Source organism: Macrosteles quadrilineatus, unplaced genomic scaffold (genome assembly GCF_028750875.1).
Source record: "Macrosteles quadrilineatus isolate MER2022 unplaced genomic scaffold, UCM_ALF_1.0 Scaffold_5__1_contigs__length_97177068, whole genome shotgun sequence".
NCBI lineage: Eukaryota > Metazoa > Arthropoda > Insecta > Hemiptera > Cicadellidae > Macrosteles > Macrosteles quadrilineatus.
Genome location: NW_026542598.1, coordinates 91065084 through 91080233, shown reverse-complemented (window position 1 = coordinate 91080233; position 15150 = coordinate 91065084). Strand labels below are relative to the sequence as shown.

Sequence of the window (15150 nt, the reverse complement as noted above, 5' to 3'; positions counted from 1 at the left end):
TTCCGATACCGATACCAAATTTAAATTTCACAATTTTGTTGTTATTGCGGGCAGTAGAATGTTATGAAGTATCGAGAATCGAATATTCCGTAAAACTCCCAGCATCAAAGTTTTGAGAAATTGGAATTGGCCCATAGTTTAAGTTTAAATTGTTGACTTAACCTGCACCGTCCCAGAGTGCCTATTACTAATGGTGCCTACTTCATTCTCAAATTTGAGAAACCTCTAAAAAGTTCCGCAATTGTATGTAAACATTGTTTCTGTCTTGTGATTTGTTAATTTTTTTAGATTATTTAAAACATTTTAATCATTCCAAATTGTTGCATTATTCATTGTTGTTCAAGTTTAACGTTTTTACTCACTTGATGCCTAAAGATTAAGCTTCTCTGTAGAATCTGTAAAGCAATGTATACTTTTTTACTTAACAATGTTAACTGCAGGGTAACAACTTAACTTCACTGTTAAACTGGTATGCTTTATGCAGGTGTTAATATTATACTTTTATTATTTTTGTATATCAATCGTGCTTAAGTCACGTTCACCCAAAGTCCAAAGCCAGTTGGCGAGCAGGTTACATTCCTCAGGTAACTGGAAATATAATGTATTTTCACTACCTATATTCTTAATAGGCTACTGAGTATCAGGACTAAAACAATGTAAAACAGCTCCATAACATGTTTCCTGTTTCTTTACCCTTGAGTACAAATCAACTATTGAAGGACCAAAATACATTTATTCACTAAAGTAGTAAAATTTGCCTGTTTGCCTTCTTTGTAATATCACATGATGATCAAGGGAAGTTTTCCCCTTATAATGTTTTGCAATAAAAATACAACCATTTCTATTAAAACTGAAGAAAAGAATTTTGCACTTGTTTTTTTACTGCCTACTAATAACTTTTTGTGGCTTGTAAGAGTATTTATTGTAATTCAATTTTTTAATCTTGACATTTTTGAAGTTATGTTCATAGTATAAAATTCAAAAACTTAGAAAAAAATTTGATAATTACTTGTACTACTACTTGATAAAATACTAATATTGTTTAATCTTAGTTTTGATGCTTTCAATGGGCTGGTACTTTTATCATTTTATAAAAGTGTAATATTTGTGCATTTAAAACTAACTGTCTATGTATTTAAACCTATCTAGAACTTATCTCTGATAACATTCCTGAACACTTGGAACATAAGCTCCAAATGTATGTTTAAACGTCTACATTCCGTGTACTTAAGCCATATCAAACTCGTTTGTATTGTATCCGTTTATAAGTTTATTGTAAATATAGTAGATTGTTATAATTGACTTGTTTAGTTTATAGTAATTTTTTTATCACATCGTTAAGCGTTGTTTGCCTTAAATGTGCTCGATGACTATAACCTTTAACCTTACATTCCAATCGCAAATTCCCCGTTGGTATGTATTGTTAACAGTGTTTTAAAAGTTTTGTAAATTTTATAAACTTTAAAACTCTGTGCACTATGATGATTTAATCATTGTACTTAGATTAAGTTGTTTTGAAATATCCGTCAAGGATATTTGAGCTTTTTGCATCACTTTTTTATGTATTTTATTATTGTGTATAATTTAAAAGTTTTACCAAAGATTTAAAGGAAAAACAATATTTAATGGTAATTTATAATCTGGAATAGCCTAAATTAGCTTACCGCAATTCGTTTTAGCAATCAACACCAATAAAGCCTTGGGTTTTGATTTTATTTTGGAAGTGTTGTTCCTAAAAATAAGTATTCTTACATAGAATACTATGACAATATTAGGGAGTATTGGACTATTGAAAATAATAAGCAATAAATAAATCGTATATAAAATGTTTGGAAAGTAGGAGATGTTTAATGTGTTACGATGTATGAGATGTTAGTGATGGTGCTTCCGAACAGTTCACTAAGATCTAGGTTTATGAATGTTATATTAAGATTTTGTATATATGAATATTCAATTAAAGACAATCTATTGACATTTTATTGCGTATTCATTTGTTATCTGGTAACAATTTCAGAGAGCCTAGAAGCAAGGAATAGTTCTTTTTAATGTAGGGCCTAATTATTTTCAATGTTTTAGTACTGTTTTGACAAAGGGCTTTTTAAGAACCCCACCACCATGGGGTATAATGTATTAAATAAAATTTACTTTAAACGTCAAACTAAGTGTTTTTGAGAAAAAATCAACACTAATTTTGCTTATTTGATTATCATTGGGCGCAGGTGTCAAAATAACAATCAAACGGGTATTCAAAGTTTTTAAAATTATATTTCAGACTAATATTTCTTAAACATAATATTACAGAAAACAATTTACTTAATTAAATTTAAATAGAGGAATTTGACAAAAAGAGCGACCATCAAAATTTTACACCATTGTTTGAAGGTTTTACTGCTAACAAAAAACTCACGATTAAAATGAAGTGTTTTGCACGACATTTTACTGACATTTACCGTCATATTTTATATAATTGAATTTTATGTATGTAGAGGGTATATTTTACTCTGTAAACCCAACAAAACCAGTTTTCAATTTTTACTGAAATATTAAGGGTGTGCTCTTCCTCAGCTCAGATTTCTCAGTACGATGTTGCATTCGGTAGGTACGATACGTTACAGATTCAAATTTGCTAGTTGCAGAGGTCCACGGCAACTGCCTTTGTAAGCTACCTATACATGCGAGTGAAAACAATAAACGGGGTTTTCAAGAACAAGGAACAACCTTTGCAATCCGGGTTTCAGAATTTTAAAGTAATGATTCTATAATAAGCTGCAGCAGTTTAAAATTGTCATTTTTAGGCTACATTCAAAAGATTTTCAGGCTTATGGTACGATAGTAAACGTATTGAAACCACCATATTTTGGACCATTTAATCCTCTTTAAAATGACACCTTAACTTTGATTCTACTGAAATGTTTCTTTCGGAAACACTGTTGCCCAAGATTCTTGCGTTTACTTGAAAGGCAGGGGTAGAGCGCACCCTTAAGTTGCAATGAACCTAACTGTGCATAGCTTACAGAAAAAGTACAAGATAAAAGCCATAAGATGCAGTCTTATGGCAAATATGAATCTTATGCAACACAAAACTCGTCAATGGTTTATCTATATATATAAAAGGCAAAGCCCTCACTGACTGACTGACTGACTTACTCACTCATCACTAAGTCTCTTACTTCCCATTTACCTAGGAGGCTGAAATTTGGTACACTGATTCTTTAGGCATTAAATAGGAAAACTAAGCTGTTTTTATTCTGATCGGACTCTCGGGCTCCGCCCCAGTGGCTCTGGAGTTTCCCATGTTAACCTTATGACTACTCATATTTAAATGGAATTAATGAATCTTAACAGCTGTTTTAATTAAACAAGTTGGTTCTGTTCTATGATGTTCAATAGGATTAAAGTTACAAGGATTACCAACAGGGTGCAGCACTATTATTTCTTTTACATTTATGACAACAGCTAATTTGCAACCAAAAGGCGAGTTAGCGTAGCGAACGAGCTCCAACCTAAAAGTGATTGAGCGTAGCGAACGAACTTCAACCAGGACGTGATTGAGCCATGCGAACGAGCTCACTTATGAAGTTCAAACGGGGCAAAGCCCGCGGGTACAGCTAGTCAGTAAATAAAATAAACGGTGCCATCAAACTGCACATTATGATAATTTCTCCCATTACCATTACATTAAAATTACATATCCTGCTACTTGTTTAAGGTAAAGCAACTATTATAGTAGGCGGAAGGAAAACTATGAATGGGATTTTTACACCATCATGGGTCATACAATTTTGATTGGAGTTAAAAGTACATAGCCTACTAAATTTTATTCAAAATAGTATGAGTCATTTATGTAAAAATTTGATTTCATTGTTTTTTATGTTTTTTTTTATCCTAATTTAAAATTTCCAAAAATTAAAAATCTTGAACATCATGGATTAGTACGTACAAAATTTCATCAAAATCGGACCACAGGACCACAGGCTGTCACACATCCCCACATAAACAACACAGACATCGAAAACCACATTTTGTGTTCCAGGGGGACCCAAAACAGATATTTCTAGCCAAAACTAGGATTTAAAAAATTTTTACAAACAATACTTCATCCACAGTGGTACTATGTATAAAGGCCAAAATGAGAAAGTAAAAACCACATGTAAGAGAGAATAATATATTGTCATTTCAACATTAACATGACCCTTCTAAACATACACTGATGACAAATCCAAATCATATTAATAAAATACAGTAGTATAAAGAGACTAAAATATTAAATTATTTCTGTAAAATTTCAGTTTAAGTTATTAGATTTGATGTCCTTGTTGAGGGATTGTTGTTTTGTATTTTTTATCTAATATGATACTAAAACAAAGCAATTTTCCTAAATTGTAAATTGATCAACTTTTTACAACAACTAAAAAATAATTCAATAATTTTAGCCTCTAGATTGTTTATATATAATTAATGATTGTAAGGTCTTACCTTAGCAATCCTATTACAAATCCTTATAGGATTGCTATTATCAATTAATTAAAAAATAATTGTTTGGCTAGGTTAGGGAATAGGGGAAGCGTATTTCTACAAATTTTGCCCTAAATTTTTATAATAATTGTTAAGAAACTACTGAGTCAAAACCCGAATCTAAAATGCCACTAAATATCTAGAAACTACTTATTTCACTACAGCTACACCTACTATACAATTCTTAAGGTAAAGTTTTGATCACAGACATATATTTAGCGTAGTAACTCAACTACAGGGGCAACTAACTAACAGGGGTAATTAACTAGATTTTGCACTTTAGATAATTTAAATTTAAAAAATATCACACGAATTACAACTACAACTAATGGAGAGTTTTAAAGTGGTTTGAAAGATGTATTAGCTTTCAAACCACTTTAAACTGTCACAACTTTTTATGCCAAGAAGCTATGAAAAATGGAAGACATGATTGGTTATAAAATTCATCGAAATATTACAATAACCCCTACACTGGACAGTTAGTTGTTTTACTGTTAGAAAATCGTTAATCTTAGTCTTAGTTGTTCATTAAAAACCCATCATACAAAATTTAGCCACTGGGATTCAGCTTGTCCTATTGCATTACATTTTATGTAATTATTATACTTAATCAATGGGTATAAGAGTGCTTAAAGCACATACCATTTTAAAATCTAAAATATTTACAGCTGTCACTAGATAATGCGACACACTCGATAATCCAACATACTCTTTAACACGTTGAGTGCTGAGCGCTCCTATCGGCCTACATCAATTGATGTAGTCGCGCCACTAGCGCTCCTATCGGCCTACATCAATTGATGTAGTCGCGCCACACCCACAACATTAGTTCAGTATGAGCTCAGCTATTGCCGGGGAACGTTATAATCGTTGCTAGTCTGTAGCTTAGATTTTGAGCTTTGTTTTGGTGTAGGTTGGAACTAAAATTTCCCGTAAAATCCCGTCTGAAAATGCTTTTGTCCCGGTTTCGAGGATTTTCTCTCTTCAAGCCACATTACAAAGACACTGACTACTGACCCAGGCAGTGCTGCTACCTTTGGGTGTTTCAGTGAACTACGTCCACTCTCGGGGTAACGCAGTACAATCACCGCTGCTCTTTTGTTATTCGTCTGATTGAAATATTTGAATGCCAATTGTGTTTGATGTTTTGGTGCCGCGTCGGGGCTTCGCCCGCGCCTCGCCGCCATTGGCGAGCGCCTGTTTTAAGGTATGCCGCACTCAACGTGTTAACTCCACACTCTCAATAATCAAACACACACGGCTAAATCATTGGTCAATGTCTGCACAGTTACAAAAGTTTATTCGTTTTTTTCTTCATTAAAAATTAACTATTTGTAGAATTATGGCTGTTGGTTAGGTATGTATCGGATTATCAAGAGTTCGCTGTGTCTAAGTCTAGCAGTCAACTGCTATTTTTCTTAGTTACAATCAATACGTATAAAAGCTGTATAAATTATCTACGACTTATCAAATAGCTTGACTATTTTCTTGTACAGTAGTTTCGGAGAACTTTCCGCAAACAGGGGGTCGATGTGGTTATACTTGGGTAGGGCGACTGACGTGACGACATTGGGAAGACGATTCTTAAGTTGACTGATGGACTGTAACAAAGCCATGAAGTTAATAAAATCTAAATTAACACATTTTTACCTGTACTGTATACCATGACTATATATACATTACAGCAAGAACCCGGTGCAATATTTACATCACCAAACAACATACAGTACTTCTTTTCCTGCCTGAAAATACTGTTTACACTAAGAACTTATTAACTATTAACCTACATGTTATTAATTACATTATCTCCATTTTGACACAAAATAGATAAATTATCATTCACATTGTTGAAGCAGTATTTCTCAAATATGTAAAACATTTTCTTTGTCTTCAGGGACTAATATTTTTTCTTGTTTTCTAGATAAGTGGGCCAGCAACTACAGATGTCCTGTAGAACTTAGCCACGGAATATCACACAGCTAAAAAAATAGTGGTTGGGGGGATTTCAAAACAAGTTTCAATGACAGATGTCTCACGATCTAGACGTCATCTATGTCAATCCTTCGTAGGAAATTCTAGGGTATAAAACTGTAGAGCTGAAATCTATCATCGGACGTTTCACTACTTGCAATAAGCAATGAGTAAAGATCACTTGAATAACCTTCTAGATTGTCTACAATCATACATAAAGTTCAACCTGTATTGGTTCATCAGAAAATTAAAGAATGAGTACATCTTTAATGTTACTCGAATGGCTTTGATAGCCTTACACAACTAAAATCTACTTACAAATTCATCCACAAAAGCATCGCTGTCTCCATAAAACAGAGCGACTGGAGCTGTAACTCGCTCCAAAGGGTAAGGAGGGGGGTGGTCCTGCGAGTAAAACTGGTTGTTTAAGGAAGTCGAACCGTAGTCAAACATGGCGAATGTTCCTGGAAATAACAATTTCTTTTTGTATAAGGCGAGAGACTCCATCAAAAGGTTAGAATGTCCTCTTTGGAAAACAAGATCCTTATAAAGTTATTTGGTCAAACCTTCGATGATGGAATTTTGACTGTCAATCTCGGTTACATAATCTGACACCTAGGCCTAAACAAAAGATAAACTGGACTTATTTGGAAAAAAAAAGAACTTGATAGCAAAAACCTGTTGAGAAATACTCCTGAGGGAAGGAGACCAACTGGAAGGTGCAAAGCAAGATGGTGGGAAGAAGTTTGATGCTGCAGACTACGAGAACGTTGGAGGTTAATAGGGATATACAAGTCTCGATATTTTGAGAAATTTCAAATCTTGTCCTAAGAGAAGAGGGTTTATTTTGATTGAGATTTGTTTGAGAAGAGATTAATATTTTTTTGAAAACGCCTGCAGATAGTCAATGCAATACCCGCAACACCGGAGCACGTTGTAGTTGCGTTTTCTTTACGAAGCCGTTCTTATTTCATTAATTCTTTACATGTAAATGTTACTTTAATTAATTGTTAATCAGTGTGAGAGATGTTTTACTACTGTAAACATAGTCAAAACAAGTATTTTATACAAATTAATATTGCTTTTATTTTATGATCAGTTTTTTTTACGAGCTGAATTTCAATAATACTTGTTATTTGAATATGTATAGTTAAATAGCTACTTTATGTTACAGTTTTTAAAAAATGTAGCAGGGTGCCAACCAAACAGACGGTTTAAATAAATAAGTCATTGTTTTTTGTGTTTTTTGTTTTTGTTTATATATAACAGGGTGTAAATGAATTAAAAAAATAAAGCACTTTTTGTAAATTCCCCATAATATGGGAAATCCCTATATTATAGGGAATAAGCTATTACCGTAGTACTCATGGAAAGACTTGGACCCGGGACCGATTTACTTTTTTGTTTTGAGGTCCCTTAGAGGCCAAAAACACCATCCGTTCAAATTCATTTATATATATGTGTGTCCGTTACCACGATAACTCGATCAAAAATGATCTGATTTTGATGGAATTTGGTACAAACGTGTAAACCTGCATTTATTCGAACGAGTTCGCGAAACCGCATGATCGGACTATGGGAATGGGGGGTTTATGGGGTAAAAATAGGTTTATCCCATTTTTAACCCTAAAAACACAAAGTTTCACAATTTCTTTTGTAACCATTTTGTAGAGCTTAAAAAAACAAATAATTTAGTATACTGAAGCGTTATTATGCGCCTAATGGTTGCGGATGAAATTAAAAAAAACATTTAAATTTAAAATTCCCATGTTATTCTTATGGAGAATAAGTAAACTGGTGTAGTTTGCTTGTTTATGAACATATTGTGATCAAATTTGGAAAATACATTAATTTCTTACTAAACTACAGTATGTATTAACATTTTACAACAAACACATTTTTACCCTCCCTGTTGCAGCAAACCTAAGTAATCGTTAAACTATTTAAATAGGTAATAAATGTGATATTTTTAAGAAAACATTTTAGTGTAAATCCAATCAGGCAAATGGAAATTCGCTAAGTCTGCATCAGGCTTGCTGCGGCGGGGGTATTTTCTTTCTTTCTTTCATAGCCAAAACAAGTCCCTCCAATATCATTCTAAAAATAACACAAGACTGAATAGTTGTTGCTTGATAATTACCTAGTAAAACTGATGTTCAAGACCGATATATCTGGTATTTTTCAAAGTTAAACTGTAGTATCCTAACTAGTCACCATGTTTCCTAAGCGCAAGAGTTATTTTTAATAAGGTAGGCATAATTAATATAATTTTTTTTTATACTGATGTTTTTTATAAAAGATTTTAAATATTCTTGCCTATTATTATTATTTTTGTATTTAAACAATCCGTCATAAATCAGTAGGAATTTAATGTTACAAAATCAGGTAAAAATGTCGAACGAGCATTTCCCGTTATGTATAAAAAGGGAAATCCTGTCTCGATCTCGTCTCGAACTAAAACTCCAATCTCGTCCATCCCTAGAGCTTAAAAACCTAAATTTATCTTAGCTACTGTGTGAGTTTATACTTACTGTTGTTATATATGTGGGACAGATGCAGCATTGTCTTGACTGAAGTTCCAGATATTAGTCTCTTCAAGTAAGTTCTCATCTTTGCCTGGAACAAGGAGATAACATTTGAGTAAACTAGGATAAAATATTAAAAGTCCTGATGTAGGAAGTACAACAGAGGTTATTTAGTTGAATATGGACAATGCTCAAATTTTGTCAGGTAGTAACAACAGTCTTACAAAATGTTTGAAGTGTTTGTCTTAGACTTAAAGACCCCTTGGAGGCTGGCGACCATCTTGGATGATTTCAAACAGCTGCTGAGGAATTATTTATCGTCCAAAAATATTTTTTCAAGCACCAAAGGGATTATAATTTAAACGTTTAGTATACTGTGGGATTAGACATGTTCTTTGTAGTTTTGAATTGTTGTCAAAGGAAGTTAAGGGCCATCATGGATTTGCTCGTCATAAGAGCAATGTTAATTTCGTTAATTTCAAACAATCGCTGAACAGTTATTTACCGTCCTAAAATATTTTTCAAACACCAGAGTGATTGTAATCTAAATATATAGTAAACTGTGGTACTAGAAATTTCCTTTGTAGTTTTTCAATTGTTTTATTTATTTATTTATTTATTTTACCTTCCAACGGTCAAGAACCAATTTACAATGTGTTTTGTAGATGACTTATCTGACTTTATGAGTTAGAACGTCTAGGCTCCAAGGACAAATAGGATTTATTAGGACACCATTATCTAAATTAACTTACCACTAACTAGTACAGTAAATATGTCGCTATCATGTGCTATATCATTAATTTATTACTACCTTTGCAATCTGACCATTGTTATATGCGATGATTAATTACCTTTTAACTAGTTTATTTGAAAAATTTTTACCAAAAAGGGTTTTTTTATTTTCTATTATTATGTCCCACCTTCACATCGTAGGACGCTAACCTCTGGTCTAAATCTGTTTTACATTTACTTTAGACTAGGCCTAGAATAAACCAAATTCAAGACTTACCGTTTTGATAGGATCGCAACTTGGGCCATACAGCTGACTGACCAGAACTTGACAGAGATGTTTGTAGTTATTAGAACACACAAAGTCCACTAACAAGTAGTTTTGCCTGTTTCGAGGCAGGAATTCGTATAAATTCTGCTTTTTCAGTATATCCTGTAAAACGTCATTCAGGTAAACATTCAAATATACAACTGAAAAATCATTTAAAGTAGGCCTAGTTCTTTATAATTTGATAATGGATAATCAAGATAGGAAATTAAATAAATAATTGATGAAACATTTAAATGAAAAAAGTCATAGCTTTAATGTGGCAATATAACAGTAGATAATTACAGTAGACTCCCTCTTATCCGGACACGTTTAACCGGACATAAAATTTTTATCAGCACATCGGTTTAACCGAACTAGATCAGAAAAAAGTGGGTGGCACTGAAACGACCGTTCTCGTGGGTAAGATTTGAGACCAGTGATTACGTGTCTAAATATAATGCTCTCCTAAATTTAAGTCAAATTCGCATTTAAACGGTCCGTTTTTACGAGTTTTTGGGGACATCGTTTTAACAGGAAAAACCGTTATCCGGACTGGCCTCAGTCCTGAGGAGTCCGGATAAGAGGGAGTCTACTGTAATAAGTTAGGTATGCACACGCACAACTCTGGCCAGGTACTAGGCATACCAAACAAAAGCGCGAGTAGACTTTTAATTCTTTTAGTAAGTCTGAAGCCTAAAAAATGTACATTTGAATTTGTATCTTTAAATGTACATTTAAAAATGTACGTAGGAAATTCTAGAAGCTCCTGTCACACCTAACTCACTCGACAAAGGATCTATGTCATCATCTTTTAAATCTTGTAACATGTCACAAACGCAGAATCTTCTTGGTTTCCTTTGCTGCGCCAAAATCAAACTGCTCAGTCCTCGGTTGACATTGTTGCGGGAACTGACGTGAAAGTGAGGATGTGGAAGTGGCAAAATGTTAATAACAAAAGTTACAAGTCATAACGAAATGTTGGTAACATAAAATGTTTATAAACACTTGTTATAACTCGGTGTAAATACGGCCTTATGTTGTGTAGAATAATAAGAAACAAATATGTAGGTAGTAGACATGGAAACCTTATACATAGACCGAAGAGAAACATGGCTTGAAATTGTAAGCTGTTTCATCAGGACGATAAATCTAGCCTATTAGGAGGTGTGCAATTCAATCTACAATTATTCTTATTGTACGTTCATTTTTTTAATTCTGAGAGTTTTCGCAATGTAACTTACCGCAATCCTGTAAACATTCTGGAGCAACACTCTGAGTGAAAACGTCATCTGTTTCTTTAAGTTGAAGGCGATAGGAGCTAAGTGAACGGCCATCTTCACCTTCTCATTGTACTCGGGTTTGACGGAACACATCACGTAGAAGACAGAAGTTCCCATCGAATGTCCGATGTAGAACAGCTGCGTTTGGTTGGTCTCTGCGAGTACCTTGTCTATCAGAGCCGGCAAATCGTAAACTCCCATCTCGTGAAAACTGACAATTCCAACAAAACAGACATTTAACTGATTCCTACAAAGTAAGTTTAGGTTTTGTAACTGGACTCAGCTATCCTTAATCGTTGGGAATTAATAGATTGTCTTGCCTTATCACAGCTAACCTTAACAAAGCCATCAACATCAACTGACTGCACTCATCTTAGGGTTAAAATACACACTGTAGAGTGTCAGCATTGTATGCATCCAATAAATAAAAATCAGTCCAGATTTGCTGGTTTGTTATAAAAATGTTAACTAGATTGATTCTAAAAAATATCTGTAGGCCTAGCTTTTGAATGTAAAAAAATGTATTTTTGGTGATTGAATATTAGTCTTGTTGGTTAGAATTATGTTATAGTGATAGTACCAAATCTAATAAAAGATTATATAGGCCTACCGGTACCTCCACAATGAAATTACACTTCTAGGCATATTCAAAAAAGTGAGTCAATATATAAAAAGATATTAATCATCAATTTTGACCAGGTAACCACGGCCATAATCAGGCCCAATTGTAGTAAGAATACACTTTTTTGCTGTTTTTTTTTTAATACATCAATGTTGGGGGAAATTTTTTTGTTGCTGTATTCAATTGTTATTTGCTTATCTCGTATTAGATTGTAACTTTGGTTGTCGTAGACAATGACATTGTTACAAAAATTGTCCTAGCCTATCTTATTCAAGTTCATACTTAGACCTACCAGTAATTCATATTGAAATTGAAATTTTCCTTGCCGTTGGCTGCTTTTTCATCACATAGCAATTATATGGTGTACATTAAAATAGCTCCTGGCTCTTAGCAAGCATACTAATCTTACCTACCTGTAGTCCCAAAACTGTGGGTCCGAGACTGTAAGTTTCTCATGGTTACGAGAGTAGAAGTTCCCTCGGTTGTCAGACAGCCAAACCTCATGGCCTTGGTCCGCCAGGATAAATGCTGTTCAACATTAAATTTTAAAGTCACTTAAAATGATCATAGTTGTTGCAGATACTATAAAAATAAAATAAAACCTTCGTTAACTTAGTCAATTAGTCTTTTGTTTGTTTCAAATCCCACAGAAGTTGTAACATGTATAATCACTAATCTTGACTGTTTGACCTTGTTAATAAACTGTTTTTGATCAAATTTAACAGGAAGTTGTCAAATACATTAAATAGTGTAAAGTATTAAAATTGTGATTTATCAAATCCAAATTCATCTTCATAACCTACATTCAATCAGTCCCAAGAGTTTTTATCTGTGAAGAGTAAGAAAGGTTGCATCTTGAGGAAGAGTTACAACAAAATTAGCTGCCAAGCTTAAGGTTGGAACCCACAAGAAGCAGGAGATGGGGAAAGCTAGAAACAGTGATAGGAGTTCAATTAAGAAAGAGCTACGGTACAGGAAGGAATCTAGGTAACTTAAGTTTTGATTTGTTGCAGCCCTAGTTCCCCTGGAAAAAAGAACTACAGTAGAGGGTTTTTTTTCCAACTTAACGTACCACTCTACACCACTTCAGGGGTAATTTTGTCTGTCAACTACATGAGAGGCCTTTTATGGGCTGGCAATCCCTAGGTACCAATCCTTTGGGGAGGTGGCCAATCCCCAGATTCCTCCTCTTCTTTGTTCTGGATTCTATGACCAGCATACTTCTTCTTTTGCTAGCTCTTCTGTCATCTTTACATTCCTATTGATGAACTCTCCTTCACTTCTCCTTTCCTTTCGCTTCTTTTTCAATCAAACCTCAGTGGTGTCAAGCAACCCCTGCCAAAGAGTTGAATGCCACCGGGCTCCCCAGCAGTTGTGCCTACGGAGCCTCCAGGATACCAGGCAATCTCCTGGAGTAACTAGTCTTATCTGGGCATGGGGGAGCTCTGCCTGGGTCCAACCTTCAACCTCACACAGCAATTCACTGATGTGAGCGTTATGGTTTCTAGAAAACCTAAACCCGACCAGAACCTAAAACCTCGTTACAACTCCAGAAGTTGCATCACCAACACTTTAGGGGTTAGCTCATCCAGAGCAAGACCTCATTCTCAAATGGCGCAGGTAGAAACAGAAAAGCCCCAAAGACCAGAGGCTCAACTGTGGGTCTAGATGTTGAGACAAGGGTGTCCAAGCACTTTAAAGGTACAACGGTCATTCCACTCTCAGCTAAAGGACCTTCAAAGATGACTAGAGGTTCAACCCATAGATAGGTCTGACGACATTTAAGACGCAGAGGTATTTAAGGCAACACCTTCAAACTCTGGGAATGACAATGATGACAACTGAATGGCAAATTGGGTATGCACAATAAGCTTCGGTTGACGTGCTAGTACCCTGAGTCCGCCTCATAAGTTACAATACAATCATTCTAAACCATACATACCCAGGTCTTGGTCCGGTCCACGCAGCACCCACTGGTCCGAGGCAGCTATGACTCCATGCACCATCAACACCGGAGGCTTAGTTCCGGTTGAACGTATCCGGGTGAGACCCAACAAGTAACCATCGTCGGTCCTCACTGTGTACTCGTCTGCACTGTACTTCTGACTCCGGATGAGATCCACCTATATAGACACAGAATATAAATCATTTCATTCAAATATTCTGTCTATGAATAGGTTTGAATAGGCATATAATTTAATGCTGTGATAAATACTGTAGATTGGTTATGAATTGTATTACGCATTGGCAAGCCAGCTTATTTTAGTGGTTGGAAATACATTAGGCGACGGAAATAGGCATACCCTTCGTATGTAGCCTATGTGATTGTTGATAGAGCCATGCTTAGGCTACCTACTTAAATTTTTCAGTCTAGCCTACATTCAATACTATCGCTTAGGAGTTAGGACTAATTTAAAATATGAAATTTAGTACAGTAGCCTAAGTAAGCTTAGGGATAATGATAGGATTGCTCTGCCACCAATAAGAAGATTGACAGTTCAATGAAGAGATAAATTGAACATTTTAACAGGGTCTAGTTAAGAGAACAAATCTGCAAAAATAATTTAACTGTGTAAAGGTCTAGTTCATAAATTTGCACTACCGGTACCTCTAAACTAACTTATAACTTATCCCATATGGGTAGACTTTCATAAGTATCTCCTGTTGTCAAAAACAACCAAATGAAAATATCAATTCGATGTATAACTTAAGTGAATGATTATTTTATTCGATATATCGAATACAAAATATCACCGATATTTTAATTTGGTTGTTTTTGATGACCAATATTAAAGTCTACCCTATCCCATCAGTGATTTTAGGTTAAAAAATTAACTTAGGCCTAAGTTAAGAGAAATATGATTCAAAATTTCAGGGTTGAATCTTACCTTACAGGGTAGACCTAAAGGTATTTCAATTTTCTTGGAGGAAAATAATCTGGATGAAAGATGGCGCAGCAGTTTCAATTTCATAGCTTAGATAAATTAATAAGTTAGGTTTATTATAAAAAGTGCAAGGTTATTAATGGGAAAAGGGTGGATTGAGTAATTGATAGAAAAGTTGTTTGGAATGTTAATTGCAGTTAGATCAGTTACTTATTGAACTATGTACTTTGATTAACCTATTTCACTTATTCTTAATATAGTTGTATCCATAAAAATGTAATAGCCCAGGTCAATAGTAGATATAATATAGCAA

The 15150-nt window shown here is 34.3% G+C and overlaps 1 protein-coding gene across 2 annotated transcripts in view; it reads right to left on the bottom strand.

Moving 5' to 3' along the window:
• Positions 1-4324: 4324 nt before the first annotated feature.
• Positions 4325-15150, bottom strand: part of LOC128994380 (lysosomal acid lipase/cholesteryl ester hydrolase-like) — a 29952-nt gene continuing 19126 nt past the window's right edge. Inside the window, exons 1-8 of one of the 2 annotated variants that reach the window (XM_054418917.1) lie at positions 14841-15128; positions 13895-14075; positions 12366-12480; positions 11292-11541; positions 10021-10173; positions 9018-9102; positions 6805-6950; positions 4325-6116 (exon numbers count right to left, since the gene is read on the bottom strand). In XM_054418917.1, coding sequence (XP_054274892.1) covers positions 5973-6116; positions 6805-6950; positions 9018-9102; positions 10021-10173; positions 11292-11541; positions 12366-12480; positions 13895-14075; positions 14841-14924 — 1158 coding nt within the window. In that variant the 5' untranslated portion in view covers positions 14925-15128 and the 3' untranslated portion in view covers positions 4325-5972. Of the gene's footprint in view, positions 6117-6804; positions 6951-9017; positions 9103-10020; positions 10174-11291; positions 11542-12365; positions 12481-13894; positions 14076-14840; positions 15129-15150 lie in introns of those variants that run through there. The other variant, XM_054418916.1, reaches the window with a different exon arrangement.